Source organism: Nyctereutes procyonoides, unplaced genomic scaffold (assembly GCF_905146905.1).
Source record: "Nyctereutes procyonoides isolate TBG_1078 unplaced genomic scaffold, NYPRO_anot_genome, whole genome shotgun sequence".
In the NCBI taxonomy this organism is placed as follows: domain Eukaryota; kingdom Metazoa; phylum Chordata; class Mammalia; order Carnivora; family Canidae; genus Nyctereutes; species Nyctereutes procyonoides.
The window spans coordinates 11,328,791-11,352,649 of record NW_026575159.1 but is presented as its reverse complement, the minus strand read 5'-3'; the positions used below and the strand labels follow the sequence as shown (position 1 = coordinate 11,352,649).

General features: G+C 36.0%; 1 protein-coding gene across 1 annotated transcript in view; it reads left to right on the top strand.

Moving 5' to 3' along the window:
- The window catches only part of EIF3H (eukaryotic translation initiation factor 3 subunit H), a 94,267-nt gene that overhangs the window by 4,522 nt on the left and 65,886 nt on the right, over nucleotides 1-23,859 (top strand). The window contains exon 2 of the mRNA XM_055314381.1: nucleotides 19,016-19,172. Within this exon, the coding sequence (XP_055170356.1) occupies nucleotides 19,016-19,172 (157 nt within the window). The remainder of the gene's footprint in view (nucleotides 1-19,015; nucleotides 19,173-23,859) is intronic.

Sequence of the window (23,859 nt, the reverse complement as noted above, 5' to 3'; positions counted from 1 at the left end):
TATCTGAACTTTTTATGATGACTGCTTATATTGCTCATCTTGACACATGGTCCTGGACTGTTCATTACTGGTTTCCTGTTTATTTTTTCTTTTCTCACTGAGATGACAATTTGAAGGCAAAATTGTAAAAAAAAAAATTTAGGATTTTATTTATTTATTTTACAGAGAGAGTGATCGTTATTGGGGCAGGGAGAGGGACAAGAAGACACTGTGCTGAATTCTTGAGTCTGGAGCCAAACTCTAGAAGCAGGGCTTGGTCTTGACCTTGAGATCACTACCTGAGCCAAAATCAAGAGTCAGACCATTGCTTAACTGACTATGCCCCCCAGGTACCAAATTGTAAAATATTTGTATCTTTCATAGTTCCAGTGCTTAAAACTAATTACCATAGAAATTTATTTCCTCTTAAATTTTGTTTTTCTCTTTATGTAAAACTATCTTACTGTTTAAAATTGTTAGCTACTTCATCCGTCCTTTATTGGAAGTAAGGTAAAGTATGTTACTAATAAATGAAAAAGTCAGAGTTCCATATACTTTGTCATTTGGGTGTCAGCTCAGATGTTACTTCACAGGTACTTCCCAGCTGCTCTACAGTGACCCCATCAGTTCATTGACCTTTATATTCACTCTGTTGGGCCCTTTGTTACTGTTGAAATTCTTTTATTTGTTGCTTGTCTTCTCTCTCTCTCTCTCTCTCTCTCTCTCTTTTTAAGATTTTATTTATTCATGAGACACACACACACACACAGAGAGAGAGAGAGAGAGAGAGAGAGAGAGGTAGAGAGGTAGAGACACAGGCAGAGGGAGAAGCAGGCTCCACGCAGGGAGCCTGATGCGGTGCTCAACTCCGGGTCTCCAGGATCAGGCCCTGGGCTGAAGGCGGCACTAAACCGCTGAGCCACCCGGGCTGCCCTGTTGCTTGTCTTCTCAAACTAAAATACCAACTTCCTGAGAGCAGGGCCAGTGTCAGGTTTGTTCACTGCAATGTTAATAGTGACTGACACAAAGAAAGCACTAAGATACTATAAATGAATTAATACAGTTCTGTGGTACAAGAAATTTTCTTGAAAATGAATTGTGAGGAAACTGGGGCAGTAAATGCTTTGTAGAAATGTGTCGGTGAGGAACACAGTGAGTCTGGGAGACTGAGCTTTATAAACTCACTCATATTTCTTCCTTTATTTAAGCATCAGTGTCTTATCTATAAGAAAAATCACTAGTGTTAATTGAGCACCTGTTATTTATAAGACCCTGTGAAGGAAAGTTCAGTTAGATTATGTCTGATTCTCACAACAGTTTTAAGGGTAGATGTTACCTGTCTTACTTAACTGGTGGTTATTCAGATATGATGAGAAAATGGTGGTAGAAGTGCTTTGTGAACTGAAATGAGTAATTCCAATTTGTAAGGAGATTATATGAGGCTATGACATATATGACTGTATATTTTGTGTGTGTGTGTGTGAGACACTACATGAAGTTACAGAGACTAGATTGCAGTGCATTAAACTATGAAATGGAAGCCCTAGTCTAAAATCCATGTCTCAAGTAGAATACAGTTTGGCCTTTTAATGTTTCAACAACAAAAAATTGTGTGGCTCTTGGCTCCTTCTTTCCTTTTAGGTTTTTATTATTTATTCATGAGAGAGACAGAGAGAGAGGCAGAGACATAGGCAGAGGGAGAAGCAGGCTCCCTGCAGGGAGCCCGATTCAGGACTTGATCCTAGGACCGCGGGATCACAACCTGAGCCAAAGGCAAGGTGCTCAACCACTGAGCCATCCAGGTGTTCCAAATTGTCTTCAGGGAAGAATAAGTTGCTTCACATACTTGGATATTTTAGTCAAATAACTTGAAATTCTTTCAAGCACCAAAATTTTTACATTTTAGCCATTTTAATTATAAATCATTCTGAAGTGTATTACATAAATTTCTGCCTCTTTAGTCAGAGAATATTGGACATAGCCAAGTTTTGATGACTTAGTATTATCATTAAGAACAAAATTTATTGCCCCATACTAGACAGTCCTCTTGAATCCCTTTGGGTATTTACATCTGTTTATTTCTATATTGTCCTGTGTCTTTGAGGTGTCATGAGTAATTTGTCTTTCTAGTTGGCTGCCTTTCTTTTACTGTTTTGTTGGTAAATTTACATGTCTTTTACCCCATTTATTTCCAACTTGTCATTTGCTGTGGATAGTAAACCAGATAAGCAGTCTTGTTAGCATTATTTTTAATATGAGACTAAACAGACTCTGAGTGAGGATTGAATTAAGTATGCAGTCAAAATGTCAATTTTGACTACTTATATTTTTGCTTTGGCAAGTAAGATATCACTAATTTTATGTAATAGTGTTTTATAGTAGATTAAAACATTTGACAGGACATACAATATTATATCCCTGGAACTTCAGGAGCTGATAGAACTAATATTAGCTGGATTAGATGTCTTCAGTCACTCATGGAAACTGAGTGGCTTTTCAAGGGCATAAAGTGAAAGTGATTTTAATTTGGAGCTTGGACTCAAATCACAAATTGCCACCTTTTTTCATTTTGTTTTCCATTATTCAACTGCTTCATATATTGTAAGTACTCAGTAGATGTTAGCTCTTATTAATGTGCTAGGTACTATTCAGAGTACTTTATATGTATTATAGCATTGAAACTATAGCTCTGATTTGGGAACCATTATTACCCCCATTTTACAAATGAGGAAGCATATATATATTTATATATATATACACACACACAGACACACACGTATGTATGTGTATATATATATGTATGTATATATATATATATATATATAGGTTATGTGACTTGATGAATCTCAGGATAAGGGGAAATAGAAGTAGTGTTCACAAAAGAATTAATCCAGTGTTTCTTGCTCGATCATCAGGAAGTGCATTTTCCAAAACTTAAGTCTCTTACAGACTTAGAACTTTAAAATGTACAAGAAAGCTAATATATCAGAATCTGTATATTTAATAATCTGTCATATTCAAGGGGAAGATTTGTAGCTAAAAGAAGTCAATTTAGTGAACATTCTTATTTAGGAAAAGGCAACTTTAGCTGGTGGGTCACACTGTAAGATATTGGGGAATCAACATTGAAGAAAATAGGAGGCATACCAAAGACAATTGAGAGGAGTGCTGGTAGGTATTCCTCAGTAAGGTTGTTTACTTGCCTTAGGATAGGCAAATCTAAGTCTGTCTGACTTCTTAGGATGCTTTTAAGATTTGTATAATCGTGCAGACATTCTGGACTTTGTTCCTTTCCTTTAAGGTCAGAGGGCTTATTGAAATCCATTGCCTTTTGAGACCGCTTTCTGATCGTGCTTCTTGTGTTTATGGCATATACATCAGTGTTTCTTGTAGCTGTCTTGGAATAATTTAAGGAGCATAGCATACACGGTATTTCTCATGGGGGAGATGATTTAAAAAATCAGTTGCATCTCTGGGTCTTAGTTTCTTCTTTAATATGAGGATAACGTGTGGCCTTCCTATTGTAATAAATAGAAGCTTAATATATATTTTTATTGATGTTTAATTATTGCTAGTAACAGATTCAGTAGTTGGTATTGATTTTAATAGTTGGTATTCATTACAGTGGGATTCCAAACTCGATGTTTTACAGAGTAAATGGAAGATAATGAAAAATTTTAACTTTAGTTGTAGCATATCTGACCCAGATGAAATGACATATGTACTCTTCAAATGGTTTTTTTGACATTAAAAGGTGTGGGTGCACAATATTTAGGTTTCTTTTGTTTTCTTGTCATCTTTGGCTCCAGCTAGCTCTTATATAATTATAAATTCTGATCTTCAGCTTAAACTCTGAGATTTCAAGAGCTTTGCTGAGCAGCACTAGGTATTTTAAGTCTTCCTAGCGTTTTTCTGGATGTTCAGCTTAGTCCAGCCTTTAATACTGGGGAGACAAGCCTCTGTAAAGCATTAGGCTTTGGCTAGGGTCCTGTGGTCAAATATCCTCACTTGTACTTTACCAGGTCTTCCTTAATTTCTTGGGTGAAAACTTACGATTTCAGCACTGACACGGAAACTTGGTTGCATTTCCTTTTCTCTTGAAGATTAGTTCATAATTTTTCTTTTGTAAAATATTTAAATTATGGTACTTGGACATGATTTCCTTCAGCAATGTATGAGAAAATATACTTAAAGAGAAAATAGATTTTTTTCTCATAAACTGTAGATCATTCTTTTTTTTTAATTTAAATTTAATTTAATTTTTATTTTTTTAGATCATTCTATAAAATGGTTATATCTTGTTAAAGATAAGATTTAATAGCAGAAATTACAGTGCAGTATACATCTCCATCTATATGGTGACAAACTGTACTTATTTCATTAAAACCGAAAAAGCTGAAACAGACACTGGTGTATGCCAGAGTAGTACCCTGTATTTTTGTTAATGTTGGCACCAAGCCCAAAAATACAGGAGAGAAAATTGATTTCAGCAAAATAGTGATAACTTAGTATTAACTTAATCAAAATATAAAACTTTTTTACTGTTTGAGTCTGGATAGCAGCTGTGTTTTGGCATAACGTTTTAGAGTTTTAGTTTTACTCCAAATAGTACCTAAATACCACAGATACTCCTCACATCCTGATGATTAATATGAATTTTTTTCCTCAGTGCCTCTTCTACTTCTGTCCTTGTCCCAAGCTAGTTTAATCTGACGTAAGTAGCAAAAGTTTATCTGTGAGACAGTAGTAATGTGCTAAAATTCAATTTTTTTTAACAAAAATTAATATGTATTCATTGAATGGAAAGTTTGGAGAAATCAATCATAGATACATGCACATGCACACGCCTACACACACAAACCAGAAAGAAAATTTCTCAGTTTATAAGCTCATAACATGAGGGTGGGTAGCACCATTAAGATTTTGAGGTTTACTTTTCTAATGTTTTCCCTATGCTTTAATAAATACCTACATTGAGGTTAATGGCTTGAAGATTATGCATGATTTTAAGCATGTTGCCAAATTGCTCTCCAGAATAGTTGTATAATATAGTTTATTTTCCCATGTATAGAGGATTGAAGTGCTGCTTCTTGGCATCATTGCCAAAGGAGTTAGGATTTTTAAAAATCTTACTCTTTTTTTTTTTTTAAGATTTTATTTATTTATTCATGACAGAAATGGAGAGAGAGAGAGGCAGAGACACAGGCAGAGGGAGAAGCAGGCTCCATGCAGGGAGTTGGACGTGGGACTCGATCCTGGATCTCCAGGATCACACCCTGGGCCGAAGGCGGCGCTTAAACCGCTGAGCCACCCGGGCTGCCCAAAATCTTATTCTATATTTTTAAAATTACATGTGCCTATTAGTATGCTAATATACTTGTTACAGTGATTCCAGTGAGATGCTTTTTGTTGTCTGTTAGTGTTACCACCATCTGCCCAAGTCACTAGGGCTTCTGATATCATCTTTGATTGCTCTATAGGGTTTCCCTTGGATTGTTTTTTTAGGATCACTTAGTTTGTGAGTCTATAACTGTGTTATCTACAGTATTCATTTCTTACTCTCTGAATTATTGCAAAATCTCATGTGACTGGCCTTACAGATTCTATTTTATACTTGGCTACTACTACACACAATGCTGCTGAGTAAATAATTACCTTTTTTAAAAAAAGATTTATTTATTCATGAGAGACACTTAGAGGCAGAGACTCAGGCAGAGGGAGAAGCAGGCTCTCTGCAGGGAGCCTGTTGTGGGACTTGATCCCAGTACCCTGGGATCATGACCTGAGCCAAAGGCAGACACTCAACCACTGAGCCACCCAGGCATCCCATAAATAATTATCTTAAAGGACAGCTATAGTCCTAGAATGCAAAAACCTTTTGGAAAATCCCCATTACACAAAATAAAATCCAACCTGATACCCTGACTATTAAGATCTTTATCTTCTGTTTTTGCCTCCAAATGAGGACTTGTAGATAACTGTAGATAAATTTTCAAGTTTGGTTTAAGGATAGCCTTTACAACAATTAAAACCAAAATATTTTCCCTTGAATAGAAGAAAACTACGGTTATATTTTGTGCAGAAATGCATAATCTTCACTTTGGTTCTGAGGGATCTCCTGAAGTTGAATAATCACCTTCTTCTGGTATTACTGTGGTGTGCTTTTTGAAAACTGAAGTCTTTTAAAAATATTAACCCTATTCAATTAAACAGCCATTTGGATACCTATGGTACATAAATCAAAAAGCAAAAAAGAGTATGTATTGCAAAGAAGCTCTCACTTTCATCCATCTTCAACCACCATCTTCTCAGAGGCAGTCACAATTACTCTTTTTAATGTGTCCTTCTGGACTTATTTTAGTAAGCACTGCCTCCTGTTAAGAAACAGAAACAAACTATAATTGAAGTGCCCCCAGATCACCTAAAGGCCTTCTAACTAAGCAGTGATCCATTCTCCTCAATATAACAAACTTAAAACATGTTAGGAGTGGATCGCTCATAGCAGTTTTGTAATTTTTTGGTTTGTTTTGTATGAGAGAGGAAATGAATTTTGTTCAGCAAAGCTTTTTTTTTTTTAAGATTTTATTTATTTATTCATGATAGAGAGATTGAGAGAGAGAGGCAGAGACACAGGCAGAGGGAGAAGCAGGCTCCATGCCGGGAGCCTGACGCCCAGGAAAGCTTTTTTATCACTCATTTTACTTTGGAAAAATTAATTTTTTAGTTTTTGGGAAAATTTGCAGATCGGTTATGTACATTGAGTTGGTAAAAACTTAACGTTAAAAATAAAACATCCTCATCACTTAATATTTAATTGTGATTATACATTTGTATGTTTGATTACATTATTGAACTTTCTCATGACCAATTTTTATGAGGAGAGCAGTGCTATTCTGTTGAATTTCTGGAGACTACTTTACCTTTCTCCCCCTTTCTGCAACAATTATTAGTTGATTTAACTTTAAAATTGTGGACCGGGGATCCCTGGGTGGCACAGCGGTTTGGCGCCTGCCTTTGGCCCAGGGCGCGATCCTGGAGACCCGGGATCGAATCCCACGTCGGGCTCCCGGTGCATGGAGCCTGCTTCTCCCTCTGCCTGTGTCTCTGCCTCTCTCTCTCTCTCTCTCTCTGTGTGACTATCATAAATAAAAAATATATAAAAAAATTAAAATTGTGGACCATTGATGAACATTAGATCCAAGAGAATAATGATGAAGTATGCTCTTTCAACTGAAATATTCTAGAAGTGATATTGATTGAGTGTTTTGGAGCATTGCAACTAATCCTGTATGTGTCAGGAGCAGAATGTCTTCTTCTTTTTTTTTTTTTTTGCGCTATTGAAGTTACTTAAATTTCTTTCACATCAAAACTGAACAGCAGTGATTTAAATCCTATTTATTATTTGACTCAGCCAGTTATGAAATGGAGCCCCTATCCCACTTGAGCCATAAAATGTGTTAAATTTAAGACTAATGCTTCTTTCTGCTTTTTGAATTTACATTTTGGCAGTAACTACCTTCTTTGTTCAGTGTTAGAAAAAAATGATCTAGGCTTAACCAAATAAGAAAACTGCCAAGTTCACAGATCAGTCAGTGAAAGAAGCCAGAATTAAATGAAAGTCTAGTTATTGACTTTACAGAATATGCTAAGGGGAGATTCTGTGGCATTACAGTTTTTTTGAGACTAAAATTCTTCTATGGTAATAGCTGTTCTTTGACAGTGATTGATGTGAGAAATTCAGGCTGTGGACCTTACCTCCCAGAATCTATAAAACTGGAATAAAGCCAGTGTAGGAGTCATGCATCCTGCCTGACCTCTTCTCCAAATGACCAGCAACTGGTGCAGTTGGCTGTTTTGCCTTTTTATTTCAGTTTTAAGAAACTCTTGGAGTGGATCTAGTCTTTACCTTTAGCAAGGATGATGATATTTTTAAGGGAACTTGGTGCATATGTAAACACATGTATACACCATATGCACTGCTGTTTTGAATAAGTCCATTTACTGTTAACTTTGACAATTTAATACAGATTTAAAAGTCTTGTTTTAAAACCCTGTGGTATTGGTTGTTATAAGAGATAGCTCTAGATCAACATGATTGATAAGTCTTAACAAAACTAGAAGTTTGGTGTCAGGTGGTTGATTTTTTTTTTTAATAAATCTCCTTTATTAGATTAGGTTTTTTTTTTTTAAGATTTCATTCATTCATTCATGACAGAGAGAGAGAGAGAGAGAGAGAGAGAGAGAGAGAGAGGCAGAGGGAGAGAAGCAGGCTCCATGCAGGGAGCCCGAGCAGGACTCGATCCCGGGTCTCCAGGATCCAGCCCTGGGCTGAAGGCGACGCTAAACCGCTGAGCCACCTGGGCTGCCCAGGTGGTTGATTTTTAATACATTATATTTACATCTTACTAGACTGAAAAAAATCTCTGAGGAATAAACTGAACATTCTGGAGAGGCAAGGGTCAGTGACATGCCTGGCATATTCTAGTCAGTCACTAAATATTTGTTGGATAGGTGGACAGATGAGTGAATGGATTAGGTGAAATGTTTTTTCTAGTAGCTATTGTGTTTCTGAGAATTTACTAGGCACTGTGTGCTCTAGGTACTTTGGGCGGATTATTTTTTGATCTTTGCAACAGTGCTGTGAGATAGGCACTGATTTATCTCCACAGGAGGTAGGTGAGGGCTGCCAAACTTTATTATGAATTCTAGTACTCCAGCCTTTTAACTGTGCTATATAGTTTTTCTTTGTACAAACCAGAGGTTCACATTTGTGTATACAATCATAAGAAATAATTTTTAAGCTTTTACTAAAATTTTCTTTCTCACTTGAACATTATTTTTTTTCACACAGAAATTAAGATTACTTCTAGAGTAATCTAGATTAAATTAGTAAATTAAGGTTAATAAATTAAGATTACTTTTAGAGTTACTATGTACAACAAGTGGAAGACAGCAAATTGACATTTGAATGTTGGGTCTTCAGCTAGGCTTACTCACTGGATAAATAATCTACTTTCTTACCTCTGTCCTGTAGAGCTTATAATTTAAAGTGGGCCGCTGACATAAGTTTGTTTTTACCCCTGTTGAAAATGCAGTGTTCAGAATGGAATTAGAGCTAAGAGAATAGTGGTTTGACCCCATCTAAGGACTATGCTTGTCCTCTCCTATAGTATAGAAGCAGCATGGGGTGGTAGAGGAACTATTGGGCTCGATAGCCCCATGGTTTGGAGTATATCTATTGAAATATTGTCATATTTTGAAAGACTTCGTATCAGTAACATAAATTAAGATTTGTTTGATTATAATGTCTAAATGTTCATCTTCTAGAGCTAGGAGAGAATGGTCTACCTGCTTAATGTTACAGCTTCCATAAACCAGTGCCACCTAAAATATGGGTATGGTTTGTGAACTGTTTGTCTATATGAAATAAACACAGGATTGAGATTAAGTGTTTAAAAACCTCTATAGCAGTATAATATTGCTGTGATAGCCAAGAGTGTGATCCCTGGGCTTGTATTTTCTCTTTTGAAAAAATGTCACTTTTCTTGTAAGTTTTATTTTTTTTACTATGGTATTGGTCTGTGAGGGTCTGGAGGAAAATAAGTTCTTCATTATGGATACTTTGAGAAGCCCTGTTATAAACTATTTGCATACCTATTTTATTTAGCTAATAGCATCTTCAAATAACCAGAGTCTAATAATAATCTTATATAGAACCTTGTATAAAATACTATTGTAATTATTAAATATCACTAGATTGGCTTTTTTTGTATTGGCTTTAGTGATAAAACATTTAAATACTTTCAGCATTTCTTTTATCTGTGAGCTGTTTAAAAAGATGAACAAATGGATTTAGTATTTTCTTATTCTAGGTGCACAATACAAGTTGCAACCTCTGAACATTGCCTGTGAACTCAGCTTTATACAAGAAGGTTTAAAATGATAGAAGGTATAGTTCTACAATTTAAAAGCTACTTATGTCTAATTTTATTTTATTTTTATTATTTTTTAAAGATTTTATTTATTTATGAGAGACTCACAGAGAGAGAGGCAGAGACACATAGGCAGAGGGAGAAGCAAGGTCTATTCAGGGAGCCCTATGTGGGACCTGATCCCGGACTCCAGGATTATGCCCTGGGCAGAAGGCAGGCGCTAAACTGCTGAGCCACCCAGGGATCCCCTTATGTCTCTAATTTTAATTGGGCTTTCAGCAGATCCTTTTTCTGTCTACTATAGGGACAGTGGGAAACCAGCTTTTCTTGGTGAAGACTTACTGCTGTTAATTTGCTCAAAATTTGAATTGATATTTTTGCTGATTTAAATTGGCTTATGTTAGGCTTCTCTTAAACAGATATCTCTGCTTGTTGAAAACCAGACTGTATATCCAGAAACTTTGACCTTGGTGGTATGTACATACACATATTGTGTAGTCCTTTGTGTATGTGAGTGCAGTGAGATCTGTGAATAGAGGTGAAGAGTAACCATATCAGCAGGAGATTAGAATTTAAAGTCAGCAGATGTTCAGGCTTACAGTCGTATTTTTTCGTTTTCTTCTCTTTCAAAGCCACTTATTCACCCACTCCTTTTTTACATACCCCCAGAAACATGCTAAAATCAAGATAAGTCCACATTCTGTAAACTCTGGAGCATTGTCAGAAAGAAATTTTGGGGTTTTTTTTTTTTTTTGGGTGAAACTTCATGCAGTAAATTGCTGTAATCGCTGGATTTTAAAATCTTTTAACTTTTTCTTTTTTTTTCTTTCTTTCCTTTTTTTTCTTTTTTTTAAAGATTTATTTATTTATTTATTCAGAGAGAGTGAAAGAGAGGCAGAGACACAGGCAGAGAGAGAAGCAGGCTCCATGCAGGGAGCCCGACGCGGGACTCGATCCTGGATCTTCAGGATCACACCCCAGGCTGCAGGCGGCGCTAAACCGCTGCGCCACCGGGGCTGCCCATCTTTTAACTTTTTCTTAACATTTGATGTTTTTTGAATTGAAAACAAATACATGCCTATTATAACTAAATAATAACAGATTCATAAAAGATATGTCCTTCACCATTCTTGTTCATGCAGACATAAAAGCATACCTGTATGTATATAATACATTTTTATTACTATTAATTTTTAAAACTTTAACCTTTTGTGTGTTGTGGCCTCTTGGGGAATCTGAGGAATGCCCCAGACCTTTCTTCCAGGAAAATGCCTTTAAGTATATAGAGATTATCAGTAAAATACCTAATTAATCCCATTAAGTTCCAAAATACTTCAAAAAATGGCAAAATTGTGAATGTTTTACTTTTTTTGGCTTCTAAAACAGTACAGTTTAATTTATTCTTGATTGCCTGGGCTTATTATAAACGTGAGTTATTATAAACTTGTGTTTATATTTATATAAAACATATATTATACATAATGCAGGGATATAGCAGTGCTTTTTTACCTAGTTCCTTGTAAGCATTTCAGAGGATCTTTGAACTCTGAATTGAGAAAAATTGGTAGTGCCTACATATCTGAGTTGTTTCTTCATCAGATTTCTTTTTTCTTTTTCTTTTTTTTTTTAATATTTTATTTACTTATTCATGAGAGACAGAGAGAGAGACAGAGACACAGGTAGAGGGAGAAGCAGGCTCCATGCAGGGAGCCTGACGTGGGACTCCATCCCGGGTTTCCAGGATGACACCCTGGGCTGAAGGCGGCACTAAACCGCTGAGCCACCGGGGCTGCCCCTTCATCAGATTTCTAAAAATGTGTATAGGTTTTTAAAGTTAAGGTGTTATTTATACAGAATAAAATCCACTTACTTTAAATATGTAATATGAACTTTTGTAGTTATAAATAACTGTACAATTGCCACATCATCAAGTTGTAAAAATAGTTGCTTTGCCCTAAAGAGTGCGTCCATTTGCAGTCAGTATCAGCTCTCACCTTGGCCCGAGGCAACTACTTAGGTTAGGTTTTGTTTTCCCTTTTCTAGAATTTCAAATAAATGAAATCATATAGTACATAGCATTTTGTTTGGCTTCTTTCAGTTAGTATAGTGTTTTTCAGATTCTTCTGTTGTACTGGTATTTTGTTCCTTTTTATTGGGCTGAGTAGTAGTACATACAATGGATATAGTACAATTTGTTTATGTAGGTTTAACCTAGGTGGCCTTTGGGTTGCTTTTAGTTTTTAGCTATTATGAATAATGCTGTTATGAACAGTTGTGGACGTATCTTTATGTGTGTATGTTTTCGTTTCTCCTGGTAAATACCTAGCAATAGGAATTTGGGTCATGTAGTTACTTTATATTTAACTAGAAGATGCTGCAGTTACTGTGTTCTACCTTTCCACAACACTTTTCATGGAATTCTAACTTTTTGGAAGGGTCTCAGTTTCTACTTTATTAACTCAGAAGTCTAGGACACCATCTTTTGATCCAGGACAGAAAATGGATTGTAATCCAACTCCTAGCTCTTGGATATTATATCTAGGCCTGATGTACCTTTGGATACTATGGTGTGTTAATTCACACGGTTAATGTTCTGGTTGTTGGTTTCCTTGTCTTCACTGGATTGATCTCTTTTAAACTTTATAGAAATTCAATATATTCAACATTTCTGTATGTCTACAGGAGTAGAGGGGATTCGGGTACTGCAGATTGGCATATTGCAAAGACTAAAAATTCCAGGTATATTTCCTAGTTTGTTTTAACCCTGAACTTTAGTAAAGTTTCTTTAAAAGGGGAATTTTGTGTGGTAGATTCATAGACCTAATTTTACTGGGTAAAGATGGACTCTGATACTGGTATTGGAAATATTGTTGATCAAAAGTCATTGCAATATTTCCTGAAAGGATTTTGCTAATCTACAAAAATTATATGAAATTTCTCATCTTAAATTAATATGATGGTATCTTGAGACATAACTTCCTGTGAGGAGATTGAGTTTATTATTTATATACCAGTGCTTTTGGTAAAAGCATGAAAGTCTTCCGCTCCCATCCTAGTGTTCATCCATCTTTACGCCTTTTTGTTCTCCTGAAGTTTGACTTGTGTACTTCATAAAAAGTAAATATTAGCATTTTAATTTGAAATCCAGAGCTGGCAAGTATTCTCTTCACCCAAGCTGACTGATTTTCACTTCTCTGTTCAGGTGTCATCAGAGGTCTTTCCAGGGTCATTCCAGTGGAGGTTACCTCCTTTTCACTCCTCTCTTTATTTTCTTCAAAGTGCACTTCACTATAATTTTCATTCACTTTCTTAATTGTCATTCTGGAATAGTGGTCTTTTTTTTTTTTTTTAAAGATTTTATTTATTTATTCATGAGAGACACACAGAGAGGCAGGGACATAGGCAGAGGGAGAAGCAGGCTCCATGCAGGGACTTGATCCTGGGACTCCGGGATCACACCCTGAAGGCAGACGCTCAACCCCTGAGCCACCCAGGTGTCCCAGGAATAGTGGTTCTTAAAGTGGGAGAATTCCCAATACTTTTATAGAGGGTCTCTGAGGTCTAAACTATTTTCATAATAATATTTAAACGTTACTTGTCATTTTTACTTTCATTTATGAGCGTTAGAGGTTTCTTCTTTTCTTTCTTTTCTTTTCTTTTCTTTCTTTTCTTTTTTCTTTTTTTTCATTTTAATTTATTCATGAGAGACACAGAGAGAGGGGCAGAGACATAGGCAGAGGGAGAAGCAGGTTCCCTGTGGGAGCCCAATGAGGGACTCAATCCCAGGACCCTGGAATCACACCCTGAGCTGAAGGCAGATACTCAACCACTGAGCCACCCAAGTACCCCTAGGCCGTCAGCTTTTTATTTTCTTTTTTGTTTTTGCTTTTGTTTTTGTTCTTTAATACTGATGGCTTTAATATATAGCCGAGATGAAGACCACTCTTCATTTATTTAAAAATATTCCGCAGGCCATTTTGATGAGCTGAGAACAAGGGATATAGAACTCTTGAGTATGTGGGATCATTTGTGACACTTACAAATAAAATATAGGAGTATGTTTTTGTTTTGGAGATTATTAAGTTTTCATGTATCTATTTTTAAAAGAGGAAGCATGACATAAACAGTATTAATTAAAAATATATCAGCACTGTTTTAGGGACAGAGGCATATGGTTGGTTGAGGGAGGGAAATAAAAGGGGATGAGCTTGACTGAAACAGGACTTCTGTGGTGGAACATTCCCATCTTGTGGCTTGTGAGAATAGTGCTGCTCAATATTGGAAGCTGTATTGCATTCTGGCAACTAATGGCAGTTTCCTCTTGATGCTACTTGATACCTAGTGGTCAGGGCCAAAAAATTTCACCTCTAGCACCATTCCCTTACTGTCTTTTGCTGCCTGACCCTATAACCTTACACTGAACTTTTTCTGCTTCATGACAAAACCTTGCTTCTGCAGCCTAGTTACAGGGGCTTCTTCAGAGCTGTTGGCCCCTGCATTCTGTTTTAACCTTGTAATTACAAAGTTACTCAGTTATTGTCAAGTAATTATAAGTACCTTGAAGTCGAAAGTCCTATCTCACCTCCCTGATTTAATAAGTCTGTGTCAGATTGTCTCTGTTTCCTTATCTGTCAAGTAAATGAGGAAATAATATTTCTCACTTCATACAATAGTTATGAGATTGAGTCATTGTGTGTAAGACACTGTGGAGTGCTTGATGTAAGTTATTGATAAATGTTTAACTTTCATTCCTTCAGCAAATATATTCTGAGTATCTTTTAAGTGCCAGTACCTGTGTTGGGTGTTGAAGATGTGGTGAATAAAAACATCTCTTTGTTTCTATGAGAATTTTTAAGAGGAAAGCAGAACATGAATTTTTGTCTTAGAAATATGTCGAACATTTTTATTTATACAGTAAATTATTGGATATTTCTATAGAATATCAAAAACTTGCCTGTGAATTTGTTCCTTCTAATCAGGAGTTTCCTTTTGACATCTCTCAAGTTTGAATTACAAGTCCATTACATGATTTTTTGAACTAAAAAATAGAGATTTTAGCATGTATGTAGGAAATAAGGGCATAAGATGTCAGACAGAAGAATGAGTTAGCTTAATTTTGATAGAAAAATTAAAAAAAATATTTTTGGATGTTTTATCAGATTACATTACAGTGCAAGATCATAAATGATAGAGTGGGGAATTATTTTACTGATCACTAAAGTCTTTTTATTTTGAACAGCATTAAATGCTAGAGAGAATTCATCCTTAAAATTTAAGCCTTCTTTCCTGATACTGTCACCTGTGGTCTAGTATGTCTTTCAAAAGAAGACACATCCTCTTGTGCCTCACTAGAGAGTGCTGTTTGTGATGGGCTCTACTCTGGAGAGAGATTGGAATTCATTGAACTAGTTCTCATCACAGGGTTTTAAGCTTTCTTACTTATAATTACCCCTTTCTGTGTATACTTATTTGTGTTGATTGTTTATAGCAGATAGTTAAACCACCTGCTTCTCCCATCTCTGGTTGGGTACTCTTCCTGTAAATGTTCTCTGGTCATCATAGAGAACTGAATATGACAGGTGATAATTTCTCTTACTTGAAGTACTGTACTTCTGTTGATGCTATATGAAGTTGCAGTGATTCTTTAGGCATATCAAGCTGCGGTGCTGTTTGGTTATATTTTCTCCTATCCCTCCACCTCCATTGATCTACAGTTCATTTTTGTTACAGTTAAGACAGTGCTTCCGTATAAGTTATTTTTGTATTGTGGTGACTAATTTTCAAGTATAATAATTTTTCTTAATTTTCTTTGTAAAAGGAAATGGGGTTGTTTTGGACTGGCTTCTTTTTGAAACTGCTGGGTCCTTGTCATCACACTCCTTTTTGCACATGTGTGTGCCAGCTGTTGAATCAACTCTAGAGTTTGTCTAAAGATCTTCATTAAGCTCCTCTGTCTTCTGGCATCTCTCATCTCTCATTTACTTTGATTTCAACAGTGGTTCAGTGATCTCATTGATAGGGTTAAGTGTCTAGGGACCTAGGCAGCCTAGACAAGCTGATAGGTGTGTTTTTAATAACTTTTAATTAGTTCTGTTTATCCTTTCTTAGTCATCCATGTTTCTCTTTTAAGTGTGACAACAATTGCCCTTAGCAGAGAAGCAAATTGAATAGGAGTTAGTGGTGTTTATTAGTTAGTGCTTTTTATTGACAAAAATCAATAATTTTGATCATTTATTTATTACGTGCCAGACCCTGTGTGAAGTATTTATCATACATTATCTCATTTTTAATAGTGTCCATGTTGCAAATTAGAAGTCAAAGATTTAGGGGACACCTGGGTGGCTCAGCAGTTTAGCGCCTGCCTTTGACCCAGGGCATGATCCTGGAGTTCGGGGATCGAGTTCCGTGTCGGGCTCCCTGCATGGAGCCTGCTTCTCCCTCTGCCTGTGTCTCTGCCTCTCTCTGTGTCTCATGAATAAATAAATAAAATATTAAAAAAAAAAAGAAGTCAAAGATTTAGAAAGATCAAATAGCTTTCCCAGGGTCACAGCTAGTAAATGTTGGAACTGGAACTCCTACCCATACCTGCATGACTCTTAAAGCTCATTTTGTGCTTTTTCAAGAAGGGGAAGAGGTCTTTTATGTACAAATGTGTAAGATGGTGCACTTTCTTCATTTCACAGTATTGATGGTCTTAATCAGTTGGTATTCTTTCCACGTTAAGTTCTTTTCCCTGCTTGGTATCCTTAAAAGGGCTGGGTCTCATTGGTGTAAAATCTTTTTGGGGTCAGTTAATCTGTGAGTAATCCACTTTTTTTTTTTTAATTTTTTTAATTTTATTTATGATAGTCACACAGAGAGAGAGAGAGAGAGGCAGAGACACAGGCAGAGGGAGAAGCAGGCTCCATGCACCTGGAGCCCGATGTGGGATTCGATCCTGGGTCTCCAGGATCGCGCCCTGGGCCAAAGGCAGGCGCCAAACCGCTGCGCCACCCAGGGATCCCAATCCACTGTTTTAGTTATTGAATTATTGATATTAAAGTCAGTTTTCTCGTTATTAAAGTTGAAATACTCACAAAGCTTTGGAGTTCGGCTTGGTTTAAAACTTGGTTTTTCCACTTCTTGGATGTGTGACCTTTAGCCATTTATTTTCTCTCTGCTTTTGTTTTGTTTTGTTTTTAAAGATTTATTTATTTATCTTAGAGAAGAGAGAGGAGAGGGGTCGAGGGAGGGGGAGAAAGAGTCTTACGCCGACTCTGTGCTGAATGCAGAGCCATATACAGGGCTCAACCCCATGATGTTGAGATCACAACCTGAGTCAGAAACTAAGAGTTGGATGCCCAACTGACTGCACCACCCAGGCGCCCCACTGCTTTTGTTCTCTTGTTTGTTGAAAGATTATATTCCTTTCTCTTAAAATAGTTATAGGAATTACATGATTTGATAATACACATGAAATAATTAGAATATTGCCTGGCATATAATATTCACTAATTATAACCTGTTATTAACTGGTTATCTATGATTAATTTATATCATAATGTATTTGTTTTAAGTGAAACACAAATCAATAAAATACTAATTAGCATTTTGTTGTAAGACTTATTTTGCCCTCTGGGAACTTACTACATTTTAGATTGTGTTGCCCTTTAGTCTTCAGGTCATGTGCTTATACTAAATGCTGTTACTACTATTAATAAATACTATGTGCCAATTGCCATACAAAGCACTTCACAACCTTATTTCTGGGCAGCCCCGGTGGTCCAGTGGTTTAACGCCTTCGGCCTGGGGTGGGATCCTGGATTCCCGGGATTGAGTCCCACGTCGGCTCCCTGCATGGAGCCTGCTTCTCCCTCTGCCTGTGTCTCTGCCTCTCTCTCTCTGTGTCTCTCATGAATAAATAAATAAAACCTTTAAAAAAAATAAAAACCTTATTTCCTAGGAATTATAGTTAATGAGTACTGTTACTGTGAACTTTTAAATTAATTGCATGTCCAGCCTTACAGTGTTACTTCTTTATCTTTGTGGAAATGTTATAGGAGGGAGTAATATAAGAGCCAGTTTTTCCATTAAAGGTTATTTGGTGTATCTTTCTGGTCGAGGAAAATTAGCTAGGGCTGGAGACTTTGTTCTTTGTTTTTTGTGTTACCAAACATCCTTCTTGGATACAGATTTTCATTGTTGCTTTCTTTGGCTTAATGAGATGTTCTGTTCAGGAACCATCTTGAGATGTTGAAATTGTCAGGGGACTAGTTTGTTTCAGGTTTTCAGGTAATTGAGTTCTTTATCTCTGTGTCTTTTTTTTTTTTTTTAAAGATTTTATTTATTTATTTATTTATTTATTTATTTATTTATTTATTTATTTAATTTATTTAATTTATTTATTTATAGGCAGAGACACAGGCAGAGGGAGAAGCAGGCTCCATGCAGGGAGCGTGATGTGGGGACTCCATCCCAGGTCTCCAGGATCACACACCAGGCTGCAGGCGGCGCCAAAGCGGCGCCAAACAGCTGTCCCAACGGGGCTGCCCTTATCTCTGTGTCTTATTGATGGTTTTATCATCTCTGCCATGAAATTATCATCCTATTAACAGACATTAACTTTGGATTGAGGTGATACTTTTTGAAGGAATTCCTGGATGCCAGACCTTTTGGAAGCCTTGACCTGAAGGTCATAAGTGCTGTACGTGGACATTTAAAAACATTTTTTAAAATTTATTCATTCATAAGAGAGAGGCAGAGACATAGGTGGAGAAAGAAGCAGGCTCTATGCAGGGAGCCTGATGTGGGACTTGATCCCGGCACTCCGGGATCACACCCTTGGCCGAAGGCAGGCGCTAAACCGCTGAGCCACCCAGGGATCCCCATGTACTTGGACGTTTTTGACATATCTTCAAACTCTAGGAGTTACAGATGTACATTTAGATTGTATCAGTTTTATTACTTGTATCAGAGTAAAGGAATTGATTTGTAAGAAACTTGGTTAGTTCTGACATAATTTTGTGATTTTTGCAAACCCACTATTTTGGTTCATTTTTTTCCTTTGAAATAAGGAAATGTAAATTGTTAGGATTGTTTTAAACTTACTTTTGTATTTCTTTTAGGTGGTATTAAAAATAATCAAACATTATCAGGAAGAGGGACAAGGAACTGAAGTGGTTCAAGGAGTGCTTTTGGGCTTGGTTGTAGAAGATCGACTTGAAATTACCAACTGCTTTCCTTTCCCCCAGCACACAGAAGATGATGCTGATTTTGATGAAGGTAAGGGTACTTATTTCACATGTCTACAGTACACACAAATGTTGACTTGTGAGTTGAGGGAGGGGCAGAAGGAGAGAGAAACAGACTCTTAGGCAGATTCTGTGTCAAACTTGGAGCCGGATGCGAGGTTTGGTCTCACTACCCTGAGATCACGACCTGAGCTGAAATTTAACAGTTGGATGCTTAACTGACTGAGCTACCCAGGAGCTCCAGAAATGGTTTTTAATACAGATCTTACCATAATCTTTGATTATCTCTTATTGGGAGCTTATCAGGCCAGCCTAGTACATTTGATTGCTGGGTTTCTTGAAAAAATTATGCAAATTATTTGAAATGAGGATTTATATTAAAAACTTCAGTAGTTGGCCTTATTTGGAATTTGAGATTCTGATTTTGTAATTTGGATAGGAGCTGTGCTGTTAAGTTTCCCATCATGAAATCACTTGCAAATGACTGACATGGTGAAGGGTAGAGATTATCATTATGTGTCCATCATCCATTTTCTTCTATAGTATTTTGAATTAATGTTTAAGAGGATCAGCATAGCCATCTATTTCAAAAAGAAGACACTGAACATTTCAGGAGTTGTGGGGTTTTTTGGTTTGTTTGTTTGTTTATTTATTTATTTATGTGCTACAGATATAATTGCTTTGTTAGCAAAGGCCATTAGTAGTTACAGCTCACACCAAAGGCCAAGGTCAATAATTTCCCATTTGTTTGAACCCTCAGGGATCATTTTCTATATAACTTTTTTTTTTATATTGATAATGAATAGCTTAATTTACCATCTTAAACTGTTTTTGGGTGTGTAATATAGAGTGTTAACTATATGCATGTTAACTATATGAGCTTTCTACAACAAAGCTCTGGAATTTTTTCATCTGGCAGAAACCTGAAATTGTATCCTTTGACCAATCCCAGTTCTTTTCCTCCTTGCCAGCCTCTGGCAACCACTATTCTGCTTGCCTGCTTACTTGCTGACTTGCTTTCCTTTCCTTTTCTTTTCTTTTCTTTTTTTTTTTTAAAGATTTTATTTTTAACTAATTTCTATATCCAAAGTTGGGCTCAAACCCATGACCCTGAGATCAAGAGCCAGCCAGGTGTCCCATCTGCTTTCTGTTTCTAATAGTTTGACTCCTTTAAATATTTCATAAAAGTGAAATCATGCAGTGTTTGTCTTTCTAGAGACTGGATTACTTGACTTAGCTTAATGTTCTCAAGGTTCATCCATGTTATAGCATATGACAAGATATGCTTTTTTAAGGCTGAATAATATTCTGCGATATGTATATACTACTTTATCCATTTATCTGTTGATAAATATTTAGATTGTTTCCGTCTTTTGGCTCTTTTGGATAATGTTGCAGATATGTCTTCAAGGTTCTGTTTTTAGTTCTCTTAAACGTATACCCGGAAATGGGATTTGCAAGATATAGCAATTCTGTATTTAATTTTTTTTTTAAGAACTTCCATACTGTTTTTCATAGTGGATACACTAGTTTATATTACCCACCAGTACTGGGCAAGAGTTCTGATTTCTTCACATCCTCACCAAAATTTGTTATTTTCTGGTTACTTATTTTTTTGATAGCGATCCTTCTAATAGGTATGAGGTGATATCTCAGTGTGGTTATGATTTCTATTTCCCTGAGGGATAATGATGTTGAACATCTTTTCATGTGCTTGTTGTCTGTATGTATGCTTTGAACAAAGGTCTTTTAAGGCCCTTTGCCCATTTTATAGGATTGTTATTGAAGAAGTTCTCAGTGTATTCTAGATATTAACAGTTTATCATATGTATGGTTTGCAGATATTTTCTCCCATTGTGTAGGTTACTTTTTTGCTCTGTTGGTTGTTTCCTTTGCAGAAGTTTTTTAGTTTGATGTAATCCATATTGTCTGTTTCTGCTTTTGTTGCTAGTGCTTTTGGTGTAACATGTAAGAAATTATTGCCAAGACCAATGTTAGGAAGTTTCTTTTTTATATTTTCCTCTAGGAATGCTATGCTGGTACCATTCTGCTTTGGTTACTGTTGCTTTGTAGTATGTTTTGAAATCAGGAAATGTGATCCAGCTTTGTTTTGCTTTCTCAAGATTTTGGCTGTTTAGGGTTCTTTGAAATTCCATATGAATTTTAGGATTCCCCCCCCATTTCCATGAAAATACATTGTGATTTTGATAGGGATTACATAAAATCTGTAGATCACTTTGGGTAGCATGGGCATTTTAACAATATTAAATCTTCAATCTGTGAACACAGTATGTCTCTCCATTTATTTGTGTTGTCTTTATTTTCTTCCAGCTATTTTGTAGTTTTCAGTGTACAAGTTATTGCCAGGTGTTTTATTCATTTTGATGCTTTTATAAATGAGACTTTAAAATTTTTTCCTTTTTGTTATTTGTTACCTGTGGAGCTTTTAACTGATGACTTTTCACATGGATAAAATGTTACTTATATTATTTGATTTCACATACTCACACTACCTTGAAGATATACTAGACACCAAACGTATTCTTGCTAAGGTTAGTACCTTGATATTGCAGTTTGTCTACAAAAATCATTTTTTCATTAAAGTAATACCTTTAGAAACTAACCACAAGGCTGTTTTATTCTAGGCACTTGTGTATTTACGTTTTTAAAAACTTTAGTGCAGTATGTACTTTTTTTTCTTAAGGTGGCTAAGCTCTCCTTGTTTCATATGAACTGTAATATATTTTTTAAAGATTTATTTATCCATGAGAGAACAGACACACACACACACACACACACACACACAGGGAGAGGGAGAAGCAGGCTCCATGTAGGGAGCCCAATGCAGGACTCGATTCTGGATCCCAGGATCACACCCTGAGCCAAAGGCAGATTCTCAACTGCTGAGCCACCCAGGCATCCTTGAACTGTAACATTTTATCTGAAGTACTGTAATACTCTCAGATTATGGTTGGGATTTCTCTGCACTCTATTCCGGCAGTGTTAGGATATCTCAGTTCCTCTCTTTACCACTCTATCTGGAGATGCTTAATTATATCTCAGTAATAGCTCTATTAGAGCTGGAAGACTAGGGAGATGACAAGGGATTGTTAACGTAGTTTTTTTGGTTTGCAGGTGAGGAGTCTGAGAGGTTCACTTGTAGTGACTCAGTTACTTTGTTAGTGGCGTAGTTGGGAGTAGAATTGTTTCCAGAATAGTTTATATTGTCACATAGTTTTTCAGGTAATTAATTTTGCCTTATAAAATTCTCAATTTAGAATACATGTAAGAAATAATGGTCAGTGCAATTTGGGTAGATGAGCAAAGCAAAATGTATTATTAATTTTTTATCTTGATCCCTGGATGCTGACTTTTTAATTGGGCTTTCAGGTGATTGATCAACATGCTGTTTTATTAACAGGTACTTTAAGAAGCTCATTAAAAAGGTGTTTTAACAACATAGGCATAATAAGAATTTTCAGTTTAGCGTTAAATAACAAAAAAACTTGCTGAGTGTTGTGTGCTGTGTATTATAAGTACATAGTCTGTAATTAATCTGCACATTTGAACGTTTTATCAGTCCCATTTTTCAAATTAGGAAACTGATGCTCAGTAAGACAAATAACTTGTCAAAAATAATTTAACTGGGAATTTATAGAATAGGGATTGAAATTTTGGCTGCCTGGTTCCAAGTCTCATGATTTTTCTTCTATATATTGTTACTTTTGGACATTTAGTGAACTGGAAGTCAGTGATTAAAGGATATAGAATGAGGAGGCATCATTATTTTGTAACTGAAATCTGTTTTTTGGTAAAACAGCCATGTTTTTAATTTATCTTTAGAAGCTAGTAGGATTTGCCATTTTTCTTGCATGTGAAAAATCTAAGATCATACTCTGTATTTCTTCCTACCCTAAGAGAGAGTCAGTCTCGAATTTTAGGTTCTCTAACATAATTCATTAAATAAATGAATTTGAATAGGCTTTAGTATGTAGTCACCATTTGATTTTTATCAAACCTAGGCAAAAGCTAAATTTTCTCATTATATGGATATATCTTGGACTAGAAGAGCCCTTCATGTTGATTATATTAAATCATTAAACATCCATTGGTTTACGTGTTGCTTTTCTGTTACTTTATGCCTACTAAAACCAATATTTATTTAGGGAATATCCTTTTTTTCTACCCTTCACTTTATGGAAGTAAAGATCTCACAAACTATTTAATAGTTTTAATGATTAAATATTTTGAGTTGCTTAGGTGTTTGTTTGTTTCTGTGTTTTTGTTTTGGTGCCTCATGTAGAGTAGAGATTTTTAATCTCAGATTTCAAAGTGAAATGTTTTAAATTAGGGGCTGACAGGCTACAATCTGGGCCTGCTTTTGCATGTAAAGTTTTATTGGAACACTGCCATGGCCATTCATTTATATATTTTCTGTGTCTTGCATTCCTGCTACAGTGGCATAGTTGGCTAGTTGTGACAGAGACCATATGGGCACCAAACCTGATTTTTTTTTTTTTTTAACTCTCCAGCCCTTTAAAGTTTGACCACTTTTCTTTAGTGTATGTGCGCACACACACACACACATTTTTCTTCTTGTTATTTTCCGTCTCTCATAAGATTAAAGAATAAGGTAATAGTTCTCTCGTGTCATGAATAGATGACTTTTTCTTTGTTGCTTATTCCATCTAGATGTTGTCTTAACATTGACTCTGAGT